General features: G+C 41.9%; 2 protein-coding genes across 4 annotated transcripts in view; one reads left to right on the top strand and one right to left on the bottom strand.

Moving 5' to 3' along the window:
- The window catches only part of ABCG5 (ATP binding cassette subfamily G member 5), a 32,891-nt gene extending 8,118 nt beyond the window's left edge, over positions 1–24,773 (top strand). The window contains exons 5-13 of one of the 3 annotated variants that reach the window (XM_045445883.1): positions 5,035–5,167; positions 6,329–6,468; positions 7,234–7,363; positions 7,830–8,043; positions 8,126–8,196; positions 9,115–9,253; positions 15,058–15,243; positions 22,149–22,261; positions 23,650–24,773. In XM_045445883.1, coding sequence (XP_045301839.1) covers positions 5,035–5,167; positions 6,329–6,468; positions 7,234–7,363; positions 7,830–8,043; positions 8,126–8,196; positions 9,115–9,253; positions 15,058–15,243; positions 22,149–22,261; positions 23,650–23,843 — 1,320 coding nt within the window. In that variant the 3' untranslated portion in view covers positions 23,844–24,773. Of the gene's footprint in view, positions 1–5,034; positions 5,168–6,328; positions 6,469–7,233; positions 7,364–7,829; positions 8,044–8,125; positions 8,332–9,114; positions 9,254–15,057; positions 15,244–22,148; positions 22,262–23,649 lie in introns of all 3 variants that reach the window. The other 2 variants (XM_045445882.1, XM_045445884.1) reach the window with 2 other exon arrangements.
- Positions 23,571–27,142, bottom strand: part of DYNC2LI1 (dynein cytoplasmic 2 light intermediate chain 1) — a 42,366-nt gene continuing 38,794 nt past the window's right edge. Inside the window, exons 13-14 of the mRNA XM_045445885.1 lie at positions 26,947–27,055; positions 23,571–23,795 (exon numbers count right to left, since the gene is read on the bottom strand). Coding sequence (XP_045301841.1) covers positions 26,993–27,055 — 63 coding nt within the window. The 3' untranslated portion in view covers positions 23,571–23,795; positions 26,947–26,992. The remainder of the gene's footprint in view (positions 23,796–26,946; positions 27,056–27,142) is intronic.

The following is a 27,142-nucleotide window of genomic DNA, read 5'->3' as shown; positions in this document are numbered from 1 at the left end:
GACTTGCGCTGCCCAATTTGGCACCCACTGGTCACCTGTGGCTTTGAGCACTCAACACATGGCCAGGCCCACTTGAGATGTGCTATGAGTGGGAAATGCCCAGGGGTTTTTGGAAATTAGTCTGAAAAAAAGTACGAACTATCTTATTAATTTTTGAAATACTGGTACAGATTGACATGGTAGTATTTTGGCTGTATTGGGTTAAATAAATTATATTAAAATTAATTTTACTTGTTTCTTTTTAAAATGTGACTACTAAAACATTTGAATTCTATACGTGGCTTGTATTATATTTCTATGGAATGGCATCGTTCTAGGAGCTCAGTGTTTGAATAGTTATTTTCCTCACAGTACTTTGCTCTGCAGCCCTGTTGAGACTTTTCTCAACTTTCTTTGAGGCATTTTGAATGTGCCTTATCCAAACTGGATTAAGTTAATGAAGGGACTATTGACTTATCAACTCTTTCTGGGTTTCAGTCTGTTTCTTTAAGTGTATCTAATTTGGAAGTAGTCAGAGGTAAGCCCACAGGGACTAAGGGTGTGTGGGTAGGTGTGCCACCTACAAAGCAGGTGAAGTTCCCTGGGAAATAGGCCCTCAGAGGAGGGTCACCAGAGGAGGCCAGCAACATCTGTTTCAGAGGCTTCAGCAAAGCCACAGTGAAGTTCCTCCTGGGCACACAAATTCTATCTGCTGTCCAGACTCCAAGGTTAGCCTCCTTTAATGCCATTGGGGCTCCAAGGAAATCCTCCATCTCGGCTGAGGGCGCCCCATCCTTATCAAGCACTGCTGAGTCTGCCCCAGGAACTTGCTCAATTTGTTCCTGGCATTGGACTTTCATACAGGGCTTAGAGAGTGGAGTTAGGTCTAAGCTGTGTCCCAAGTGCCAGCAGATTTGTGTGATAAAATACCCGGGTGAGTAAAGAGCATTCTTCTGTTTGAGAGTCCTAGACAGTGCTGGAGGATAAGCTTTTACTCCAGAGGAGTCTTAGCGATGGCCCTCTAAGAGGACCATCAGCCTCACAGAGTGATACTTAGCTCTGTTCCTGGAGGTTACCTTAGAGTACTCAGAACGCATGGTGAGGTTCTTGCTACTCTACTAGGTTATACAGGCATTCCTTGGAGATACTGTAGGTTTGGTTCCAGACCACTGCAGTAAGGCAAATACCAAAATCCATGGAGTCAGGTGAAGTTTTTGGTTTCCCAGTGCATGTAAAAGTTATATTTATACTATACTGTAGTCTGTTAGGTGTACAGTAACATTATGTTTAAAATAAACAATGTACATCTTAATTTAAGAATGTTTTAGGGGCACCTATGTGGTTTGGTCAGTTAAGAATCCGACTCTTGATTTTGGCTCAGGTCGTGATCTCACGGTTAGTCAGTTCAAGCCCCGCATCTGGCAGCGCAGAGCCTGCTTGGGATTCTGTCTCCCTCTCTCTCTGCCCTTCCCATGCTTGCACATGCTCGTTCTCCCCGCCCCCCCTTTTTCAAAATACCTAAAAATAAACTTAAAAAAAGTAAAAATACTTTATTGACACACGAAATAAGCAAATGCTGTTGGAAAAAATGGTGCCAGTAGACTTGTTTGACACAAGGTTGCCACAAATCATTACTTTGTAGAAAATACAGTATCTGTGAAGCCCAGTAAAGTGAAGAACAGTGAAACAAGGTGTGTCTGTACTCTGAACTCTCATAGCTGGCTGGCATTAGTCAGGCTTTGTTCACACATAGTATTGCATTTCATTCTGGCATCAACCCTATGAGGGAGGCATTATCTCCTAACACACAAGATTAAGATCAGATAGTTGGGAATGGCAGAGCTGGGATGTGACCCTAGGCTGTCTAGTTCTTTCATGCCTTCCTGAGCTCCTGGGATCTCCCGAGCCGCATTGTGATGAGAGAAGATGGAGGTCGAGTTCAGCCCACACTGAGGCACAGACATATTCACGTGACTTAGCCCTGACAGTAACAGATGAGTCCATCTATGGACTCTGCTTGCTTTAGTATTTCTGTTTCTAAAAAGGGCAGGAGAAGATCCTATTGGTATCTGAGTGGGAGAAATGAAATCATAAACAGATTCTTCTGAGTTAGTGATCCACTTATGTCACATATCCCGATGAGAGAATGAATCTAAGAAAGCCATGGATCTCTTCCCCAGAAAATGCACATATATGCATAAATATTCAGAAAATTTATGGATGCCTTGCAATCAATTGATGGCAAAATTGTCCCCCCCTGCCCCCAGTAACTGTTCTCTTGGCACTGGCAGCCCCTAAAAGTCCTGTGAAAGTTCCTCTGCCTGAGAAAGTACTTTCTGAGCAAATCTAGTCCACAGAACATAAAATCTGGACAAAGTAGTAAGAAGGAAATGGTGGTAATAGAGGGCAGAGCACAGCAAATCTCTCCTCTAAGGAACCTGAACATAAAGCTGTGGTTGACATGGGCAATCTCTGTCTGCTGGATTGTGGGCTAAACCTTGTGCTTCATGGGCCACTTGAGAACCCAGACAGTTCTCTCAGTCCCAGTCTGTCACTTGCTAGTGGTGTGACCTTGGGCAAGTTATGTACCTCTCTGAGCATCTGTTTCCTCCTCCATAATGAATAAATAATAATGCATCTCTCCTGGTATTAATGTGAGGAATGAGTCCATTTATTTGAGAACACATAGCATAGAGGTTGTTGATCCCAGTGATCCCAAGGGTTCCTTCTAAGACATTGTGAATTCCATTCCCAGTAGTGTTCTCCAAACAGAGAAGCTTTGGGATAGAGTATGAGACATCTGAAACAGGTTAAATAAATGCCTCCTCTCTCTATCCCTTCCAAGCCAGGAGAGCAAGTTTACTCCTTTATTCTGGTTGTTGCAGAGCAAATGACAGGGATGCTCAGGAATCTGCCCTGGCAGGTGAGCACATCAGCCTGGCCATATCAAGCAAAACTCAATTCCAGGATCCTTCTACTCTGATGGCAAGAGGAGACCCTTTTTTCCAAAATAAATCATACTGGTTTATTTATGCATTATTAACCTCGTTTTCCTTTGGATGTAATACAGATGTATTCCTTCTTGTGGTCAAATCTACATCTGTGCTTTTGATCCCACTCCTGGCTCTTCTGGAACTTTGTTCACAAATCATCTCCTCTTTTACTCCAATCTACTTTGTTGTTATTTTTTTTTTTTTTAAGTTTTTACTTATTTTGAGAGAGAGAGCAAGCACGAGTCGGGGAGGGCAGAGGGAAGGAGAGAGAGAATTCCAAGAAAGCTCTGCATTCCACACTGAGTCCGATGCAGGGCTTGATCTCATGACTGTGAGATAATGACCTGAGTCGAAATCAACAGTCGGGTGCTTAACTGACTAAGTCACCCAGGCGCCCCTACTTTGTTATTATATATTTTTTTAATGTTTCTTTTTGAGAGAGACACAGAATGCGAGCAGGGGAGGGGCAGAGAGAGGGAGACATAGAATCTGAAGCAGGCTCCAGGCTCTGAGCTGTTAGCACAGAGCCCAATGCAGGGCTCGAATTCACGAGTGGTGAGATCATGACCTGAGCTGAAGTCAGACTCACGACTGACCTACCCAGGAACCCCTGTTGTTATTTTTTTAATGTAGTGTTTTGTTTCTTTTTTCATGGTAAAAGTAACACAGTCTCTTTGGATGTGTATGGGAATGCAACTCATTACCATATATGTAGGTATTTTCAGTCTGTTTCTAGCTGCTTTCCCCAGGGCCCTATGTAGATATGGGTAATCAGCAAGGCAGGGCCAGAAGTAGAGGTTTTTGAGTCTCTGGAGATGGGTTAAGCTGAGGAAGGAAAGAAGGAATGGGAGGGAAAAGGCCAACCTTCTTGATTAGACAGTGATTAAAGAATGTTTCTAGTTTGGGGGAAGTTGAGGAGGAGGAGTAAGGAGAGGGTGTCAGGGAGTGGCAGAGTCTAAGAGAAGTGGAGAGAGAACTGGAACAGGACATGAAGTGTGGCTGTAGGTAATAAACTGGGTCCTCTGTAAAGTCCTTAAAGATATTCAAGTAAAGAATTGGCATTATTTTTAATTACTTTTGATAACTGGATTATATTTGATGCAAAACCACACTGAAAGTGGGCCAGGTGGGACTCCAGGACTTATTTGGGTTATATAAGGGTAGTCAGGTTTAGTTCAAACCAAATTAGGGTTTTTTTGGTATATAAAACATTTATTATAATAAAATTTCAAAAACCAGACATATTTTTTTAAATGTTTATTTTTGAGAGAGTGCGAGCGGGAGAAGGGCAGAGAGGGAGGGAGACACAGAATCGGAAGCAGGCTCCAGGCTCCGAGCTGTCAGCACAGAACCCAACCTGGAGCTCAAACTCATGAGCTGTGAGATCATGATCTGAGCCGAAGTCAGATGCTTACCCGACTGAGCCATCCAGGTGCCCCCCAAACATATTTTAAAAAGCTATGTTGTAACTGTACCTTTGGAGGATCTTTATGCTGGACTCAATGCAACATCTGAAAATAGGGGTCCAACAGGGGCACCTGGGTGGCTCAGTTAGTTAAGCATCCAGCTTCAGCTCAGGTCGTGATCTTGTGGTTCGTGAGTTCGAGCGCCATGTTGTGCTCTGTGCTCTCAGCTCAGAGCTTGGAGCCTGCTTTGGATTCTGTGTCTCCCTCTGCCTCTCCCCCTCCCCCAGTCAGTCTCATTCTCTCTCTCTCTCTCTCTCAAAAATAACATTTAAAAAATTAAAAAAACGATTTCTGTGAAAATAGGAGTCCAATGAAGTCTCCAGTGTTTCCTGGTGAATTTCCCTGAAACAAATGTAAACAGTTAAGTTGCTCTAGAGACTTTTGAAAAACAGTTTTATTATTTGTTCTAATCTGACACATGTATTATGATTTAGACCAAATTGAATTTTACCGTAATAGGCATGTTCTCCCTAGAGTGTGGTGAAAGTGGCTGAGCACTCCCGGGAAGTGTGTTGCCTCTCCCATGCCACCTGCAGGCCATGAATTAGGGCAGCAGCCCAGCAGACCAGCCTTCTGGGACTTTGTGTCTCAAACAGGTGGATGCAGTCATGGTAGAGCTGAGTCTGAGCCACGTGGCAGATCGACTGATTGGCAATTACAACCTTGGGGGAATTTCCAATGGCGAGAGGCGCCGGGTCTCCATCGCAGCCCAGCTTCTCCAGGATCCCAGTAAGTGGGACTCAGAACTACTACCGGCTGCTGCCCAACTTCCATAGGTCTGGAGACGTTTTCGGTCCCTTTTTTCATAGTCTCCATTTGCAGAGAGGTTTGTGTGGAACTGACGTCCCTGACATCAAACCAGGGACCCAGTTTCTTTGGAAATACTATGTAGTTCCTGATGCCATTCCACCATCTGAGTACAAAACAGCTCTTAGACTTGGAAACACTGCATTTGTGTTTTAATGTGCAGTGAAGGTCTTCCATGAACACATGGGTCTGGCCTGTCCATCCTAACTTCTTACTAGAGCAGCACCACTGTGTGTGCTGTGGAAAACCAGTGAGTTTTGGTGTGACTAGAGGTACTAATGAAATGGCAGGAATTAAAGCAGGACTTTGAAACACAAAAAAGTGTATATTTTGGAGGGAGAAGTATCAAGATGAGGTAGCCAGTCACCTGCCTCTCTTGCTGAGTTTGGTCATTCTCCCTGCCACTGGGGGAACCTCAGCACTTACATGCCCCTAGAAAAGGACATACTACATTTGGATACTACACTGAGGCAGACTAAGACTGCCTGCTCTTCAGATGGTGGTTGATCACTAGAAGACAAGGAAGAGAGATGTTCTTAACAGCCCATCTCACTTTCTAGGTAGAAAGAACCACATTTAAACTCTCTAAAGAATCTAAGCCCCTGTCCCACCTCGGACTTTGTTGTATGGGTCAGAGTTTTTTGCAGCACAGAAACCCTGTCAGTATTGGAAAGTGCTCCACATAAAGTGAGGTTATGTCTTTTTAACCAGCCTCCTCTCAACCTTTTGAAAACAACTTGGTGCCTGCTCACCAGCCCTCGTGCTTTGTCATTGGTCCTCTGGACAGAGCCCCAACAGTCCACAGTACCATGTGAGAGGCTGATCTTGTTTCTGCCCTGTTCCCTCAAGGATTAAAGCCAAAATGTGCTATGCAGCTGGGAGTTGGGTCTTACTAGGTCAGGTTCTCTCTCTTGGGCTTGGGCTGAAAGCCGGTTTACATGCAGGTACTCCTCACAGCATACTATTTGGATGGAGTAAGATGGGATGGGACATTTCCATAAAGAACTATTCAAAATTCTGAGTTTAGAGCCCAAAGCCCAGGCTCATCAGTGACTCAGAAACCTGACCCTTCCTTGCCTGCAGAGGTCATGCTGTTTGATGAGCCCACCACAGGTCTGGACTGCATGACAGCAAATCAGATCGTTGTCCTCCTGGCAGAGCTGGCTCGCAGGAACCGCATTGTGATTATCACCATCCACCAGCCACGCTCTGAGCTCTTTCAGGTGAGAGGGACGTCTCTTGTTCCTGCTTAACTCATCAGGGGTGAGTAGATGTGTGTGTTGAGATGGGGATCATGAGGGAGAGATTAGTACTTGTCAACCAGAGCAATTGGAGCCAGTATGGGCTTCCTGATATAGGAAGGGCACCTACCATGTACCAAATACCTTCTGTGCACTAGCTCATTTAGTCCACACAAAAGTCCTATGAGGTGGGCATCTGTACTGTCACTTAATAGAGAAGAGGGAGCCTTAGAAATTATGCCAATTTGAGTCAATACCACACAGTAAAAAAGCTGGAAGTGGCATTCATGGTCCAGTTGGCTTCAAAGGCTGTGTCTTTCCACTGAATCATATAGATTTCCTTCCAAAAATCTCACTTCATCTTCCCAGGATACTTCCCAGGATACTTTCCTAGGAGCTGTTATTTGCCTCTTGTAGACAAGGATCTGAGATTAAACACATGAACATCTTGTCCAAGGTCACTCACTCAGTGGCACGACTAGGACTCAGACCCAGGTCCACTGGCCAGCTCCAGGAGTTCTCCTCCACCCCAGATGTGATGCTGGGCCCAGGCCGGATGCAGCATTGTGCACAGGAGCAACCCCAGCTGAAAAAAATAGGGAGGGACATGCTCTGTGTGTCTCCAGTGGACACAATAAGAATACTGATGCATGGCTAAGATAATCAAGGACTCACTGCTTGGAAATTTATTCTCCTGAAGAATATGGTAACCTGATTATACACTAATACCATCTATTTTCCAATCAGCTCTTTGATAAAATCGCCATTCTGAGCTATGGAGAGCTGGTTTTCTGTGGGACACCGGTGGAAATGCTTGATTTCTTCAATGGCTGCAATTACCCTTGTCCCGAACATTCAAACCCTTTTGACTTTTATAGTAAGTTTTTTTTTTTTTCACCTTTCCCATCATGAATGTTTATTAAAACTTAACCATCTCAGATTTCTGCCTGGATGTCAACAGCACTGGTGGATTTTATTCTTGTTTTTGTTTCGGTGTTTTCACTCTTTAAGGAATTAGTTTGGCTGGGTCCCTTAACTTACCATCTGATAGATGACCTATCAGACTGAGGTGGGAGATCTCTCTTAAATGGGTGCATGTCCACTTTGTCAGAGAAAAATAGCTGAGCTTCTAAATTCTCACAGACAGCCTCAGTTGAATCCTCAAGGCCTTGCAGGTAACTTTAAAAGAATTCTGATTTTATAGGTGGGCATGAACAGAAAATATTTTGATTTTATAGGTGGGCTAGTACTCCTGAATCAATGATGAAACATGTATTATAAGCCATTGTGCATATATTTGCATTTAAAAACTCAATGGGCCATTTCTTTTGGGAAAAAATTAGTGGACCTGACATCAGTGGATACTCAAAGCAAAGAACGGGAAATGGAAACCTACAAGAGAGTCCAGATGATTGAATCTGCCTACAAAGAATCAGCAATTTATCACAAAACCTTGGAGAATATTGAAAGAGCAAAACACCTGAAAACATTGTCAACAGTTCCGTTTAAAACCAAAGATTCTCCTGGAGCTCTCTCTAAACTGGGTGTTCTCTTAAGGTAAGAGCCTCAGCCCATTTTAGGTGGCTAGGCATCCACCAGTGAAAGAAAAGGAATTAAAGCAGGGCTGTTTGGTTTTCAGGAGAGTGACAAGAAACTTACTGAGAAATAAGCTGGCAGTGATTATGCGTCTTGTTCAGAATCTGATCATGGGTTTGTTCGTCGTCTTCTATCTTCTACGGGTCCAGAATGATGTGCTGAAGGGTGCTGTCCAGGATCGTGTAGGTCTCCTATACCAGTTTGTAGGTGCCACCCCATATACAGGCATGCTCAACGCTGTGAATCTGTGTACGTGCTTGTGCCTAGGGCTGGGGCGGGGGGGCACTTCCTCTCTTCCTGAATATCCCTTCTCTAGCTGGCACCTTGCAAGACTCCATGATTATAAGGGTATTTTGCTGAGCTAAACTTGGCCCTCTCCAGATTCTCTCCCTGGGGAATGGTAACTACTAAGTTACTGATATCTTAGTGTGAATTAGTTCACCAAGTAGATCTCTCTGAGGGTCTAAGGATCCAGGGAAACATGAAATTATGAACTGCTGATGGGGCAGGGTTTGGGAAGGGTTTTTTTTTAAAAAAGATCATCCCTGTTATCCCTTTCTCGGCCATTAGGATGTACAGCCCCTGGGAACCCAGATACCTGCCAACTTTGCACCATTAAATTCTTTTTGGAGACTGTTTTAGGATAGCCAGCACCTAATTTTAAAACTCAGAGAATCCGGAAACAATACCTAGTTGCCTGATGTTCTGTGCCAAAACCCTGCACAAAAAGAGGACAAAGTACCTCACATCATTCATGACCCTTTTGCACGTGTGTTCTTGAATTTGTGACACCCTTCCTTTGATTTTAGAAGGAAATAAATTAGGACAGCCTTTGCAACCATACTGTAATTCAAGTAGAGTAGATTTCTGTGGTGGAAGGTATTTATAGTTCTGTGGATGGCAGGTTCCCCTTTCCAGGACTAGGGAGCCCCGGCTGGTTCCCACTGTACAGCGTCAGGTTTAGTTTTGGCTAGCCCTCCTTCCTTAGCTGTGTGGTGGCCAGCTGTTCTGAAACCTGCTTTCCATGCCCAGTTCCTGTGCTGCGAGCTGTCAGTGACCAGGAGAGCCAAGACGGCCTGTACCAGAAGTGGCAGATGCTGCTGGCCTATGTGCTGCACGTCCTCCCCTTCAGTGTCATTGCAACCATGATGTTCAGCAGTGTGTGCTATTGGTAAGGGGTTGTTCAAAGGTGTTTAGTCCCCCTGGGCCAGGCCTCCTGGGGAGTCCCAGATGGCCACTGGGACCAATGGAGGGGGAGCTCCAGGGTGGACAACTCCTTGCTCTTGGCCCTGGGGGGGTCTGTCTTTGCCCTTCAGTGTCTAGTACAATGTCCTGTCCTTCAGGACAAATAAAAGAACCCAGCTGGGGGCTGCATGGGACCTGAGAGCAGATCAGCAGGACTACATGTGCCAGGGACAGGCATGTCCCACATCTCCTGCAGGGCCTGGCCAGAGAAGATCGCTCTTAAGTAGCTGGGATGCCGGGGAGGGGGTGGGGAGAGGTGACAAGCAGCTGTTAAGCATGGCTCAACATTAAGCAAGGCTTCCGAGCACCTGTCAGCTGGAACAGCAACTCTGCCTGACGTTTCCACTGACCCATCTGTGACATCACAGTTTGGCTGGTGTGAGGGGGTTTGAGCAATGGAAGAATGACTATGGGAAGAGGCACTGAGGAGCCATGAAGCATCCCTGATGCTGTTCGGTTTTGACTGATGGCTTATAGATAATGCTTCTTTTTGGTTTTTTTTTGTTTCTTAGAGCTTTTAAAAAATATAAATCTGAAAATGTGTAGTTATTTGCATGATTTATCATCATAGGGAGAGGTATCTTTCCTAATCCCTGTGGCTTTCCCATAAGAAAAGATGGGGGCATTACCTGGTATTCTGTGACTCTAGTAGTGTATATGTGCCCAGCTTGTCATCCCAGGAGAACTTCAGGCAGTCTTGAGATGTTGTCTTCAGGCCACGGGATTCATGACTGCCTGAATAATTATAGGTGCTCCTAATATAGCCAGTATTCAGACCCAATGTATGTAATACCAATAATTACTATGAATTAAGTGATACATAGGTAAAAGATAAACCAGGGCCTAGTTTAGTTTGAGCTCCCAGATGAGGACTGGGAAGGTCTTGGTGCAGGTGCTTAGAAGTTGGTATCACTCTGGAGAGTGACAGAGGCAAAGCCACTTGCTCCGAGTTAGCAGATTGGGCTCCCCGCTGAGGGCGATGGCAGGGACCATGGGACCTCCCTGCTGGACCTGATGAAGCCTCATTCTCTGACACTCAGGAACATGTTGACTCTAATCCATGATGTAAATAAACCATGAGCCTGTCTAGTTCAGGCTGAATGATCCAGGAACAGATCATTTACAACCTGATCATTTTTGAGTAAATCAGGGTTGGCTGAAAATTGAAGACCTTGGTAATTTAGACTCTTGCTACTCAGTGTAGCCCACAGACCAGTGTCAGCCTTGCTTTTGAACTTGTTTAACATGTAGAATCTCAGGCCCAGCTACTGAATTGGATTCTGCATTTAACAGGATCCTCCTGGTGGTTCATGTGCACTTTAAAATTTGTGAAGCACTGATCTTGAAGACCATACAGTCTTTGAAAAACTGCCCATGAGAAAGTTCTGTAAGATTTAAGAAAACAGGGAAGTGTAAGCATACAGGTCAGGACTATTTTTGATTAAAGTCAGATATAGAAAGTCAGAATCATTTCCAGTGGTAGCATGCTGTTAGCAACATAGCAAACACTTTGATTAAATGACAGCAATGTTTGTTGAATGCCTACTAAGCACCAGCTTAGCCAGCACAATACTAGGTGCAACAGAAGACTCAAAGAGGAGTGAACAGGAGGTGCTGCCCTCAGGCTTGCAATTCTGAAAGTTAAACATCTCTGAAAGTCAGAATGTATTTGTAACTCTTCTAGCAACATGCTGACATGAACTCAGTGGCAAAATCAGATGTGAACCCACACGATGTTCTCTGTACTTTTCCTACATAAACACTCCTGTTTAGCAGAAATATTAATGTGCTTGGTTACAGGTGGAGTCCCTAATACCACTGTGACAAGTATGGTCTGTGCCGTGTACAGACTTTCCAAAATCTGTAATTGCCACATTCCAAAATACATCTGGCCCTAAAGCATTTCATATAATGGATTGTGGACATAAATCTCCAGATGACTTTTTTTTTTTTTTAATTTTTTTTTCAACGTTTTTATTTATTTTTGGGACAGAGAGAGACAGAGCATGAACGGGGGAGGGGCAGAGAGAGAGGGAGACACAGAATTGGAAACAGGCTCCAGGCTCCGAGCCATCAGCCCAGAGCCCGACGCGGGGCTCGAACTCACGGACCGCGAGATCGTGACCTGGCTGAAGTCGGACGCTTAACCGACTGCGCCACCCAGGCGCCCCTCCAGATGACTTTTACTCAAGAAAGTGTTAAGATTAGTGTTATAAAGAAGCACAGTCACTATGTTGAGGAATATAACAATAATAACAACAACTAACACATACTGAGCACTTGCTTTATGTCAGGCACTAAGAGCTTTAAATATACCAATTCATGTAATCCTTTCAATCATTCTATAAGGGTGGTACTATACCTATCCTTGTTTGTAGGTGAGCAAACTGAGGTACGGATGGGGTATCTTCCCCATCCCAGCCAATTACAAAGGAGACCAAGAGCTGATTTGTTTGAGCGGGGAGAGCAACTCTTGGGGGACAACTCTTGGAGGACAAAACTCTTGGAGGACAGATGAGCAGAATTCCAATGGATAGAAAAGGGAGCAAGGGCATTTCAGGAAAAGAAAGAGCAGGGGCATAAGTTCAGGAGCAAAATGACATAAAACCTTTCCAGAGAAAAGATGCGGTTGTGCTGTGGGAATGAAGGATTATAAAGAGTAGTGAAAGATCTGACTGGCCCCTCTGGTGAGGTGGTGAATGCCAGGCTAAGGAGCTGAAGTGGATTTGATAATGGGATGGGACATAGGAGAGAAGTCTGAACCAGCGAGTGACCCATCTGTGATGGACTCTGGAGGGTGAGGCTGGCCCGCTTTGGCAGCAGACTGGAGTTAGGGCAGAGACCCTGGAGCCTTGGCAGCAGCCTATGGGAAAGGCAGAGGCCTTACTGAAGAGAGGAGCAGTGGCAACAAAAGGGGATTCACTTTGAAATACTAGGAAAGTAGAATCAAATGGGCTTAGAAACCATGGATTTGTTGGTGGTAAAGAAAGTCATAGAGAATGCCTGAGTTTTCCATCTGAGGGAATGGGATGGTGACAGCATCTTGACAGGAAAGAGCACGGACTTGGTTTTGAACATGTTGCATCTGGTATGCTACAGGACATCAGATGAGACACGTCATGCTGAGGTTTTGGTGGTAGGCTACAGCAGAAAGAAAAAGAGGAATAAGAGTAAAGGCCTGGGAATGGATTTTATAGGAGAGAATATTGGAAGGGGAGAAGGCAGTCTTGAGTGTAAACCTTATTTATTTATTTTTTTGAAAACATTTTAATGTTTATTTTTGAGACAGAGCATCAGTGGGGGAGAGGCAGAGAGCGAGGGAGACACAGAATCCAAGAAGCAGACTCCAGGCTCTGAGCTGTCAGCACAGAGCCTGACATGGGGCTCCAACCCATGAACCGTGTGATCATGACCTGAGCTGAAGTCGGACGCTTAACTGACTGAGCCACCCAGGTGCCCCAAGTGCAAACCTTAGGAGGCACCTTTAGAGTGTGGGAAGCAGAAGGGTGATCAGGGAGGTAGAAGGAGTAACAGGACCAGGCAGCATCAGAGAAACCGAGGGAGGAGAGCATTTCAAGGAAGTGTAGTAAACTCATTCATATTGCAGGGGTTTGAGGAGATGAAGCATCAGATTAGGATGTCATTGACAGTCTTCCAAAAACAAGCTTCAGTAGGTTGGTGGAGGTGCAAGTCAGATTTACAAGAGAACAAGTAAGAAGAAGGAGATGCTGCTTGGAAGCTCTTGCTTCCAAGAGATGGAAGAAGCAGATGCTGCTTGGGAAGCTTGGTGGTGTAGGGTAGGATGAAGGGAAGGCAGTTTGCTCACATGGTTATCAGGCTCAGGGAATTGATATTTCAGGATATGGTAAATAACACCATCTGGAAAAACCATTAGATTGAGAATAGATGAAACTATAGCAAAATAGGATAAGTCACAGATCACATTTCCAGAATAGAGCAGGGTAGGGATAGTGGAATCCGGTAACATGAAATCAAGGAGCAAGTAGATAGGATCAACTTGGCAATGATAGGGGGAAAAGAGAAAGAATGAGCACAATACATGGAAGATAAAAAATAGGGAAGATAAAGTTAGCAAGAAATTCATAAGATGGGAGAGGATTCCATCTGCTGAGCACTGGAGAGAGTTTGAAATTGGGGAGATAATTTAAAACACAGGTATATATTAGCCATGAGGGAAGTGTTATTGGAACCCAATAAGCAATGAGAAAAAGTAAGGGGTCTTGGGGCTGGCTGAGGCATAGTGGATCTGATTAGTACAGGATTATGCCCTGTTCAGCACACCTACAGGGAGAGAACCTAAGTGAAATAACAGGGCTCCCAGGTGTGGGGATTGGGAAGGCAAAGAATAGCAGAAGCAGGTAAGGATCTGAGGCAGTGAGGGCTTAGGGGAAACAGGAGACAGGAGGGATGCTATGATCAGAGAGAGCACTTTTATTTTTTTATTTTCATTTTTATTTTTTAACGTTTATTTATTTTTGAGACAGAGAGAGACAGAGCATGAACGGGGGAGGGTCAGAGAGAGGGAGACACAGAATCTGAAACAGACTCCAGGCTCTGAGCTGTCAGCACAGAGCCCAACGCGGGGCTCGAACTCACGGACCGCAAGATCACGACCTGAGCCGAAGTCGGACGCTTAACCGACTGAGCCACCCAGGTGCCCCAAGAGAGCACTTTTAGAATCTGAAATTTTGGAAGTAGAACAGTTTTGAGTAACATTGAAGTTTAAGACATGATGAATAATGAAGATTAGGTGGATGGAACCACTGGAATTGATCAGGTTACCTAATTAGGAGGCACTGATGTTGGTGGTTCATCAAGAAGGTTAAAGACCTTGAGGATAATGATAGTGGACAGGAGTGCAAAGACTGACCCCGGTCCAGATGCTATAAAATCCTCAAAGTTGAGAGAATGTTGTAAAAGCCACAAAGGATTACACGGGGAAGGAGAATTAACAGTATAAGCAAACCTCATGATTTGTATAAGGATGGAAGGCCTTGAAGAGTGGTAAGCAGGCATGCTTATAAGACATGCCAACTCCTTTTCCTTACTCTACAAATGGAAGAAAGGGCAGCCATGTCTAATGGTTGTTGAGGACATGCTATCACCAGGGGAAATGTATGTAGTGGAAGGAATGTAAGAGTTAAGGGGTATGGATATAGGGAAGTGTGTTTATGAAAATGAAGATCAAATCAGTGGAAGGGGCTGGTAGAATAAAAGACAAGAATGGAATAGAGTCAATGGAGGTAGCGAAGGGTTTTCACGTGGGCAACAACCCCGCATGATGGGGATGAAGTGCAGGGATGGAGGGGCAGAGAAGCCCATGGAGTGAGCCTGGGAAAGTAGGCTAGCTAGAGTAGGAGCAGTGCTAACTAGGCAGAAAATGGATAATTATGGAGAAGCCTGGAGAGTTCAACAACCCTATTTATTGCACTAGTTGCGACCATTGTCTAAGTATTAATATTTTCCTGTGAGAACTGAAGGAGCTGGAAAAGGTGGCACACTAAGTTGGAGCCAACAGAAACAATGTGTGGTAATGAATGGTCTCAGATGTTGGCTGTGTTTTGAAAAAGCCTTTCAAAGGGGAGTTTGGCTTACCCTGCGAACGCTTCCCCACCCACTAACCACCATGAACTTATTCATAGAAGGCAAGTGTGATATTTTTATTAGATAACCCTTGGAGAGGAAACTAAAGATTTTATGTTTTTCTAGGACTCTAGGTTTATATCCTGAGGTTGCCAGATTTGGGTATTTCTCTGCTGCTCTCTTGGCTCCCCACTTGATCGGTGAATTTCTAAGTCTTGTGCTACTTGGTATGGTCCAAAACCCAAATGTGGTCAATAGCATGGTGGCTCTGCTCTCTATTGCTGGGATAGTTGTAGGATCTGGATTAATAAGGTAAGATACAATTCAAAGGATTTTCATGGATGATTTGTTGTTAATGGTCACTTGATAATGACGTTATAAGGCATTCCAGAGGAGAGCTATGTGATACTGGCTAAAGGTATCACCTTGTGGTCTGGAGTATTTATAGTGCTTGTTTATCATTGTTATTTAGACCTTGAACTGTTTACTATTTGTTCAGTAAAGTGTCTTCACACTGAGGATCAGGAAATGACAGTTGAGGCATGTTATCCATATTTGATTCACATGTAATAACAAGAGGAGGAAAACCAATCCATTCTCCAGAAAAACTCCCTGCCTGTATTGCAAGCTAAATAGCATGCATTTAATCCATTTTTGCCTTGGCACTGTGGTGTCTCTATTCTGGTTCTCAGTTCCCAGTTTCTTTTAAGAAGTAAGAACAGTCAGATAAGAGCTTGTGTGATAAAGGACCAATCAAGAAAATACTAGGAATAGATGACACACGCTGAATGTTAACAGAAATTATCTCTGGTAATATTTTCTCTTCATATTTTCCTTTATTTTGTAAATTTCTATAATCATCATTTTATAAGCAAGAAGTATATATACACACATACATACATTTTAAAAAAGCAGTAGCAGTTGGGGCGCCTGGTTGGCGCAGTCGGTTAAGCGTCCGACTTCAGCCAGGTCACGATCTCACGGTCCGTGAGTTCGAGCCCTGCGTCGGGCTCTGGGCTGATGGCTCAGAGCCTGGAGCCTGTTTCCGATTCTGTGTCTCCCTCTCTCTCTGCCCCTCCCCCGTTCATGCTCTGTCTCTCTCTGTCCCAAAAATAAAAACAAAAACGTTGAAAAAAAATTTTTTTTAAAAAGCAGTAGCAGAAAGGGTGAAAATTTTTTGAAGGGTGCCAGTAGTCCCAGGCAGGTAATGTGAGCAGGACCTGTAAGTACACTACGGGTCCCTGAGGACATGTGATGGTGGTTGCTTCTTTGACTTAAACTCACCTCATACTTAACTTTGCTCCAGTCAAACCACTGTGAAGACTCACAGGCCACACGCGGCTCCCTGGAGAGCACGGCTGCCCGGAGTTAGAGATTTCCTCTAAGCACTTAGCTGCCACATGGGCAAGTCACTTCTATCTACATTAGTTTCCTCACTTAATAAATGAAACTAATGATCTTGGTCTCACCTTCCTCAGGGGAGTATGAGGAGCAAATGAGATAATCAACAGGAAGACCCTTCATAAGCTGTAGTGAGTTCTAGAAAGTGAAGTGTTACAAAGTGAAGTGAGCTGGTTTTGATCAAAGAGGATTATTTTTACACCAGCATTATTACACTGTATTTGTGCTGCTTAAGTGGATTGTTAGCATGTATAAAAAATGTTCAAGTCAAATCACCCCAAGGGTATGCAATCAAGCCAGCAAGGTATAGACCCACCTTGGGCAGGATCTCCACTTGAATATTTGAGTCATTACATATTCCAGTCCTTCTGGCACTATTTTGTGTATTTGGTTTGTTGGAAAAGGGAATTCATTGTTTGAAAGAGAGGCAGTGGCCAACATTACCAAAGACTCTGGGGGTTTTTGCAAAACCTCAATATCCCAAGGTTTCACCTGGGTTCCACTCCCATCACTGAAATGAAAATCTGCTCTTCAAGGACCACATCAACCTCCTAATCATAAAGTTCACATTTTTCCAAGTCATCACCTTTCCTGACTGACTGCCCGCAACATTTCCATTTTTGGCTGTCTCCTCCTTTAAACACAAACAGAAGTAGCTTTGTTCTTTCTGCTTACAAAATAATGCACGTTCTTGGGGGAAAAATGTACACTATACAGAAGTGCATAAGGAAGACTAAAAGTTACCTGAAGTATTGCAACCTTCAGTTAAATTTTGTTGTGTATCTTGTTAGACTTTTATATAATCTTTAATAGAAATGAGATTATGCTGTTGTAGAGGAGTTAAGGATGCATTTAACAGTATAATGTTGGACAGTCCCATGTCAGTAAATTTAGATCTGTGTTTCCTTCCTCTCTAAAGTACTCCAGGGGCTTCTATAATGTAGCCTGATTGTCCTCTGTGTCTTTCATGGATCCATTTGACTCCGTTTGCCACCTGCACGAAGCCTCTCTGCTGGTCCCTTGGCTAGATCAGCTCTCTGGGAGCCTGTCAAGTGCCGCTTAGGTTGCAGCCTTCCTTCCTTTTTTTTTTTTTTTAAATTTAATTTGTTTAATGTTTATTTATTTTTGAGAGAGACAGCATGAGTGGGGGGGAGAGGCAGAGAGAGAGGGAGACACAGCATCTGAAGCAGGCTTCGGGCTGTGAGCTGTCAGCACAGAGCCTGACATGGGGCTTGAATTCACAAGCTGTGAGATCATGACCTGAACTGGAGTCAGACACTTAACCGACTGAACTACCCAGACACCTCTGTTTTTTTTTTTTTTTTTAACTTAAATTCAAGTTAGTTATAATACAGTGTAGTCTTGGTTTCAGGAGTAGAACCCAGTGATTCATCTCTTACATTTGACACCCAGTGTTCATCCCGAAAAGTGCCCTCCTTCATGCCCATTACCCATTTAGGCCATACCCCTACCCACCTCCCCTCCAGCAACCCTCAGCTTGTTTTCTGTGTTTAAAACTTTGTTATGGTTTGCCTCCCTCTCTGTTTTTATCTTATTTTTCCTTCCCTTCCCCTATGTTTATCTGTTGTGTTTCTTAAATTCCACATGTTAGTGAAATCATGGTATTTGATTTTCTCTGACTTATTTCGCTTAGCATAATACATTCTGGTTCCATCCACATTGTTGAAAATGGTAAGATTTCATTCTTTTTCATCACTGAGTAGTATTCCTGTGTGTGTGTGTGTGTGTGTGTGTGTGTGTGTGTGTGTGTAGATGTGGTAAAGATATACATATGATATATATATATACTATATACATATACATATACATACACACATTTCTTTATCCATTCATCAGTCAGTGGACATTTGGTTTCTTTCCATAATTTGGCTATTGTTGATAGCACTGTAGTAAACATTGGGATGCATGTGCCCCTTTGTATCAGCATTTTTGTATCCTTTGGATAAATTCCTAGTAGTGCAATTGCTGGGTCATAAGGTAGTTCTATTTTTAATTTTTTGAGGAACCTACATAGTGTTTTCTAGAGTGGCTGCACCAATCTGCATTCCCACCAGCAGTGAACAAGGGTTCCACCAACATCTGTTGTTTCCTGAGTTGTTAATTTTAGCCATTCTGACAGGTGTGAGGTAGTATCTCATTGTGGTTTTGATTTGTAGTTCCCTGACAATGAGCGATGTTGAGCGTCTTTTCATGTGTCTGTTAGCCATCTGGATGTCTTCTTTTGAAAAATGTGTATTTGTGTCCTTTGCCCATTTCTTCACTGGATTATTTGTTTTTTGGGTGTTGAGTTTGGGAAGTTCTGTATAGATTTTGGATACTAACCCTTTATCTGATATGTTATTTACAAATATCTTCTACCATCCCTTCAGTTGCTTTTTAGTTTTGTTCATTGTTTCCTTAGCTGTGCAGAAGGTTTTTTATCTTGAAGTGGTCCCAGTAGTTCATTTTTACTTTTATTTCCCTTGCCTCTGGAGACATGTCAAGTAAGAAGTTGCTGCGTCCAAGGTCAAAGAGGTTGCTGCCTGTTTTCTCCTGTAGGATTTTGATGACTTTCCTGTCTCACAGTTAGGTCTTTCATCCATTTTGGATTTATTTTTGTGTATGGTGTAAGAAAATGGTCCAGTTTCATTCTTTTGTATGTTGCTGTTTAGTTTTCCCAGCACTATTTGCTTAAGAGGCTTTTTTTCCATTGGATACTCTTTCCTGCTTTGTTGAAGATGAGTTGGCCATATATTTGTGGGTCCATTTCTGGGTTCTGTATTCTATCCCATTGATCTATGTGTCTGTTTTTGTGCCAGTACCATACTGTCTTGATGATTACAGCTTTGTAATACAGCTTAAAGTCTAGAAATGTGATGCCTCCCACTTCAGTTTTGTTTTTCAACATTAATTTGGCTATTTGGGATATTTTCTGGTTCCATACAAATTTTAGGATTTTTTGCTCTAGCTCTGTAAAGAATGCTGTTGTTATTTTGATAGGGATTGCACTGAATGTGTAGATTACTTTGTGTAGTATTGACATTTTGACAGTATTTGTTCTTCCAATCCATGAGCTGGAATGTTTTTCCATTTATTTGTGTCGTCTTCAGTTTCTTTCGTACACTTTCTGTAGTTTTCAGCGTACAGATCCTTTACTTTTGGTTAGGTTTATTCCTAGGTATTTTATAGTATTTGGTGCAACTGTAAATGGGATTGATTCCTTGATATTTCCTTCTGCTGATTGATTACTGGCATATAGAAATGCAGCTGATTACTGTACACCGATTTTGTACCTGCGACTTTGCTGAATTCTTGTATCAGTTCTAGCAGTTTTTTGGTGGAGTCTTTTGGGTGTCCCATGTAGAGTATCATGTCATCTGAAAAGAGTGAAAGTTTGACTTTTTCCTTGATGATTTGTATGCCTTTTATTTCTTTTTGTTGTCTGATTGCTGAGGCTAGGACTTCCAGTACTATGTTGAACAACAGTGGTCAGAGTGGACATCCTGTCGTGTTCCTGATCTCAGGGGGAAAGCTCTCAGTTTTTCCCCATTGAGGATGATATTAGCTGTGGGCCTTTCATATATGGCTTTTATGATGTTAAGGTATGTTCCTTCTATTCCTACTTTCTTGAGGATTTTTATCAAGAAAGATGCTGTATTTTTTAAATGCTTTTTCTGCATCTACTGAAAGGATCATATGATTCTTATCCTTTCTTTTATTAATGTGGTGTCTTATGTTGATTGATTTGCAAATACTGAACCAGCCCTGTAACCCAGGAATAAATCCCACTTGATCATGGTGAATAATTCTTTTAATGTACTGTTGAATTCAATTTTCTAATATCTTGTTGAAAATTTTTGCATCCAGATTCATCAGGGATATTGGCCTGTAATTCTCCGTTTTAGTGGGGTCTTTGTCTGATTTTAGAATCAAGGTAATGCTGGCTTCATAGAAGGGGTTTGGAAGTGTTCCTTCCATTTCTATTTTTTGGAACAGTTTGAGGAGAACAGGTATTAACTCTTCTTTAAATGTCTGGTAGAATTCCCTTGGGAAGCCATCTGGCCTATGACTTTGTTGGGAGACTTTTGATAACTGATTCAGTTTCTTTGCATCCTTCCTTTAAAAGGATGGCATCCTCTTGAGGGCAGCAGCAATGCCTCATTCATCATTATAGTTCTCAGTGGCCAGCCCAAGGCCTTGAACCAAACAGGTTGGCAAAAAATATTTGCTGAATTGAGTGAATGAATGAATGACTGCTCTCTCCTTGGACTGTGTACATACTGGATCAGTCACCAACTTCTGTTGGGTTTCTTCTTTGCTGTCAAATCACAAATGCATGTGGAGCCTTTACTTCTGTTTCACCCTGTGTAGTGCACTGCAAGATGAAGGCACACGGTTCCTACCTCAAGGAGGTAACCCTCTGGCTAGCTGAGCAATCAGCCTGTCATGCCATCATCCTGTTGCAGGCCTTTGTCATCTCATACATGAACTACTGCTGTAACCTCCCTTTTGCTTTTCTGCTTTTCTTAATCTGCCCTTATTCTGGTCCCTTCTACTTGCTGGTGCCACATTAATTACCTTAAAACACTATTTTCATGGTCTTTCAGTGTCAGCTCACTGAAAGGCCTGGCTGTCATTCCAAACCCAGCTCCCATGGCTTCATAGCCTCTGTTCTAGCCCTTCTGGCCCTTGAGTCCCATGTGCAGTCCTTGACATGCCTGTGCTCATGCCACCCTTCCTTCCTGGAGTGTCCTTCCTCTTCCCTCCTTCCTCCCCGGATTCCTGCCTGTCCTTTCCAATTAGCAGCCTCTAAGTTGGCGAATTCAATTTTGTGCCTTAGAATATTGCCAGTAACTCAAAGTCATGGGAGTTGGGAGTCCCTTGAGAATAGGTTAAAAAAAAAAAAAACACACATAAATACTAAGTATGAGAATGTCATGGATATGTGGTGCTAGATTTTTATACTTGGCACAAATCGTTTACCACTGTGTATTTTTATAGTCTTAAGGGTATATATTCTGTGTCCCCAATTACACTGTGAGTTCTCTAGGGGAAATTTCTTTTGAATTCCTCAAGCACTTAGAACTAGTGCCTTGCATATAGAATTTATTACATATTTTTTGATTGACAGAAGTTATATAGTGGACAAAGGAGGCCATAAGGTCAGCATGGAGTTTCTCCTGAAATAGACTGAACCGAGGGGACAGAGTTCATTTTCACAATGAGTGTCTGCTTGCTCCCTCCATCCTCTCCTCTTACAGTTAATTTTCACTTCACACACTAGCTCCTTCAAATCTTTGTTTAATCACAAATATCCTCCTTTAAAGTGATGTGTTAGGTGTGTTTTCTCTTTCATGTTTATATCAGTGGTGCTTATCAAAAAAAAAAATTAGACACCAATCCATCATCAGGGGATTGTTAAATTAAGGTTTCTACTATAATGGACCACCGAGCTATAATTAAAAATGATGGAGTGCTATGCTTACTGACTTGGAAGGCTGTCTGACATATGTTTGGTTGAAAAAAGCAGGTTAGAAAAGAGCATGAAGAATATGATTCCAATTATGTAAAATTTTATAAACATACGTACACACATTACATATATCAAAATATTAACCATGGTTATTTCTGGGCAGTGGTATTTCTTTGTACTTCTCAGTATTGTTTGATGTTTTGTATAGTGAGTGCAATTTTTATAATGAGAGATAAAAACTATATTCATAACGGGAAATGTAAAATGAGGGTTGTCTTTCTTTTCATTTGGTGGGACTATTACCAGAGCCTATTGAATTTCATCTCTATTTCTTTCTCTTCAGAAACACAGAAGAAATGTCCCTTCCTTTTAAAATCCTCAGTTACTTTACATTCCAAAAATACTGCTCTGAGATTCTTATAGTCAATGAGTTTTATGGACAGAATTTCATTTGTGGTAAGTACTCTATTTTGGAATATAATCTTTTTTACATACTCCTCCGAGGAAGCAATTCCCTGAGGAAATGTATTTTTTAAACAAAAGCTATATTTTATAATAGATTTAAAACCTGTTTTGAAATAAAAGTCTGTTTCTTTGATTTTTAAAAAAAATTGTTTTTTTTAATGTTTATTTATTTTTGAGACAGAGACAGAGCATGAGCAGGGAAGGGGCAGAGAGAGAGGGAGACACAGAATGTGAAGCAGGCTCCAGGCTCCGAGCTATCAGCACAGAGCCCAACACGAGGCTCGAACTCACAAACTGTGAGATCATGACCTGAGCCGAAGTTGGGTGCTTAACTGCGCCCCAGTTTCTTTGATTTTTAAAATAAAAGTCAAGTTAGTCACCTGTCAAAGGCCAATAGCTTAAGGCCACTCTTTTGTTTGTAGAAAATGATAGCCCTGGGGTGCCTGGATGGGTCAGTCAGAAGAGCATGTGACTCGGGCGCCTGGGTGGCTCAGTCGGTTAAGCATCCGGCTTCGGCTCAGGTCACGATCTCACGATCCACGAGTTTGAGCCCCGCGTCGGGCTCTGAGCTGATGGCTCAGAGCCTGGAGCCTGCTTCCAATTCTGTGCCTCCCTCTCTCTCTGCCCCTCCCCCGTTCATGCTCTGTCTCTCTCTGTCTCAAAAATAAATAAACGTTAAAAAAAAAAAAATTAAAAAAAAAAAAAAAAGAGCATGTGACTCTTGATCTCGGGGTTGTGGATTTGAGTCCCACATTGGGTGTAGAGATTACTTAATAAAATCTTCAAAAAAAAAAAAAGAGAGACCTAATGTATGCTGAGGTAAATCCCTGTATACTCTGGATGGAGTCAGTTTCTATACCTACTGAACAGAACAGATTGAAGCAAATTGCAGTGGCTTCCTTCCTAAAATGTATGTAATATATATATAGCTGAGTAAAGCCATTTTTGGCAAAAGTCTGTTTTCCTAATCCCATGAGAGGCAGTGGGAACATAGTAAGGTCCTTCTGGCCATGGAAATCCCAGGCCACTTTGTGAAAACAGCTAAAGAACAGGGCAGAATTTAGTAGCTATTTTAGATATTTTTAGGTGGTAACATCTAACCTTAGGATATTCAGTACTAGGTGATCATAAGAGATCATGATTTTTATCAGTACTATGATAATGAGTTTATACCCCAAATGGAAACAAACCCATTTCCATCTTCAAATGAAGCCAGGACCCAGAGCACCCACTATTGCTTCATCTAATAATGAATTCTGGATTCTCTAAAATGTCCTATATCTTTCATGACAAAAGATACTTAGCAGACAGTTGGTAAATACTTGTTGATTAAATTACCTGGGAAGCATCATATCTGACACTGTCAATCTTCCTGGCAGGCAGCTCAAATGGTTCTGTGACAACTAATCCGATGTGTGCCTTCACTCAAGGAATTCAATTCATTGAGAGAACCTGCCCAGGTGCAACATCCAGATTCACGACAAACTTTCTGATTTTGTATGCCTTTATCCCAGTTCTTGTTATCCTAGGAATAGTTGTTTTTAAAGTAAGGGATCATCTCATTAGCAGATAGTAAAGAACATTGCTGCAAAAATGGACCTTACGCCCCAAATGTGCATGACTACTTGGAATGTCTAAACTAAGAAAGTCACATGTTTCTTGATAATATAAAGTCTTTTAAACATTAAAACTCCCATCTGTGCCCCTCAGATCCACACAGGTCATGATATTCCAACTTGCAGGGACATGTGATATTTGGAAATTGTGACTGAGCTGGTCCAAATATGTAAATATCAAGAATTCATAAAGTTATGGGAGACTGGTGAGACTATTTTTCTTTGTTCCAGATGCAGAAAAATACATCAGTTAAAAAATTATGCTTACAAACAAAAAAAATTAGGCTTACACTTGATACAAGATTTGGTAAGAAGACGACATGTGAATGATCACTCACTGTAAATAACAGAAAAGAGAATTGTGGGTTTGACTAAAGCAAGCATCATGCAGAATTAGGTAGGAATTCTTTCATTATCATTTAAAAACCTACATGAGGGGGCTGAGTTACTCAACCACATTAAAAGGATGTTAGGCAGATGCTGGATGATGAAGACCCCTGAAACAGAGCACCTGGTGATTTTTTGGGGGTAGTTAAAATGAAAAACTAGGAATGGGCTGAACTGAGAACATCACATACCAGACAAACCTCTGGTAATGTTTTTAAAGATGAGTTTGCTATTTTTCCACTTTTCACTTGTGTATGTTACTAGATAAAGTGTATGCATTGAGTAATGGCATCTTTAAGGCTAGAGAGCAAGTATTAAAGTCCATACAGAAAAGATGTTCAACTGACATAACATTTAAGAAGAACCAGGTTACACATGTGGAATTCAGATTCTTGAATTGTAAAGGGAAAGAATGCTGATAAATACAAATACACTTATTTTACATATTTTTCGGGATGAAATGATGTATATAGATGATTAAAAATGAGTTCTGTACTATCTTTCTGATTGATTGTCAAGTAATTCATGCACAAGGCTGAAAAGACACTGTCTCAGTGTTACCATGGTAACTCCAAGGGAGACCATCTTAGTGAGTACATGAACTTGTTCAATTGCTGTAACCTAACTTGTAAAGAATGATAAATTATAGCATTTGAAATGTCTTACATTATGGTAGAAAAGATCATTTCATTAAGGAGACCATAGTAAAATTCTGTTTCTTAGAATAGTATTTAAGGATCTGGAGACATTGGCAAATTACCAGAATAGTATTGTCAATTTTTGTAAAAGGTCTTTGACACTGATGATTATGGTGTAATAGTTACATAATGCCTTACAGATTATATATGTCACATCAGTTATAGATAATTCTGGAGATGATAATCTACTAAAGTAGTTCAAAGAGAGTCCCACAGGAACCTCTTTTGAAATTTCTGATTTCAACTTACTAAAGATATGGGTGTGCACTGTAAGTGGAAACATTTCTACTATTCATATGCAGATGAATTTCATTCTAGCTCAGAAACATTTGGAAAATTGACATAGCATGTGACTTCAAGCTATTAAATGTTAGTGATACCACCTTAGAAGAACACAGTGACTTTCAACATGCGACAGTCTGTGTCTTAAGTCAAAAATGGACAGTGATGTGTAAGACAATCAAATTATATAATAGAAATTTCTATTATTATTGTGGAATAGGCTGTTTCTTCCCACCAAGTCAGTGATGTTTCTGAGATTATAATGTTCACTATTAAAGGGAGCTCTTTCTCCACAGTACTCAGTCAGGGTGCCTGTCTGCTCCTAAGACTGAGGTTCTTCAGAAACATGCTAAAAATCCTGTTGTTAAGAGGGCTGGACCCACATGCATTGCAACTAGTTGATGAAGTCTTACTTCACTGCAGTGATCAGGTATTTTGCTATCCACTCAGATACCGCTCATCAATTTTGGTGTTCTTGGGGTTAGTGTGCTTATTTGAAGCTGGGTATGGTATATTAGAGCAAACATATTTTATAATGGAAGGGGAAGAACACAGACTCAGTGACTTTCCTGGTTAATGACAGTAATTCTGCTTACTCCAAATTGAACTTGGCTAGCAGACACACAAATTCATAGGCTCGAGAAAGCTTCGTAAAGGCTCTTTCACCTTGGAAATGATCTGTTATTACCAGTTCATGAAGCTTTGGCCTGCTTACTAATAACATATCTCCTTAAATTTACCTGTTCTTCAAAAAGTTATATTCATAATAACTATGTCAGAATCATTGGAGGTGCTGATTAAAAATGCAGATTACTGTACCCCATTCCAGACCCACTGATTCAGGAACTCTGGGTGTGGGGAGTCAGGAATGTGCATTTTATTTATTAAGTTCATTTATTTATTTTGAGAGAGTGAGCGGGGGGAGGGGCAGAGAGAGAATCCCAAGCAGGGTTCACACTGTCAGTGCAGAGCCCGATATGGGGCTCAATCTCACAGGATCATGACCTGAGCCGAGATCAAGAGCCAGACACTTAACAGACTGAGCCACCCAGGAGCTCCAGGAATGTGCATTTTAAATAGATACTTCAGAGGGTTCTGGGTGGCTCAGTCAGTTGAGACTTTTGATTTGGGATTGGGTCGTGATCCCAGGATTGTGGGATTGAGACCTACGTCAGGCTCCATGTGGAGCTTGCTTGGGATTCTCTCTTTCTCTGCCACCCCCCCCCTTTGTGGTCTCTCTCTCCCCCCTAATAGTTTACTTCAGGTGCTTCTTGTGCCTGTGTTTCAGAATTAAATGATAGCACCTGTGCATGTGACCCTGATTCTGGTTTCCTATCAGACATACCTGAGAACATACTTCAAGAAGGAATGTGTCTAATATAAATGCTTAAACTCACACTCGTAACTGTTACTAAAGGCTCTCGCTTTCACAGTCCTCAAACCATATAAGCAGAAACCTATAAATGCTGAACTGAGTACATACTAGATAAACACATTAGAGGCAGGCAGAAGATTCTTTTTATTTAAAAAAAAAATACTGCATGTAATTACACAACTTTTCCCCCTTTTTATAGACTTAAAAGTATCCAGAGAGTTGCACTAATACAAGAAATTCCACTTTTCCTTTAACAAATTAGACATCTTAACTTTCTTCACTTATTACCATAATAGCTAATTAATAAAATAAACTTACTTGTATTTGGGAAAGAATAAATAAATACACTATAGTTGAATTATGTTCAAGAATCAAGCTCAATTTGTTTCCAAGACATGGAGGAACTTCTTTTGTATTGTTCCAGTTCCTAAAACAAAAATATGTATTACTTGAAGAGAAAAACTTTAAAAATTAAACTAGGCGCCTTAATGCTGCCTTAGCATCTTTTAGATAT

Source organism: Leopardus geoffroyi, chromosome A3 (assembly GCF_018350155.1).
Source record: "Leopardus geoffroyi isolate Oge1 chromosome A3, O.geoffroyi_Oge1_pat1.0, whole genome shotgun sequence".
In the NCBI taxonomy this organism is placed as follows: domain Eukaryota; kingdom Metazoa; phylum Chordata; class Mammalia; order Carnivora; family Felidae; genus Leopardus; species Leopardus geoffroyi.
The sequence above is the reverse complement of the archived record's forward strand: the minus strand, read 5'-3'. Positions and strand labels throughout refer to the sequence as shown.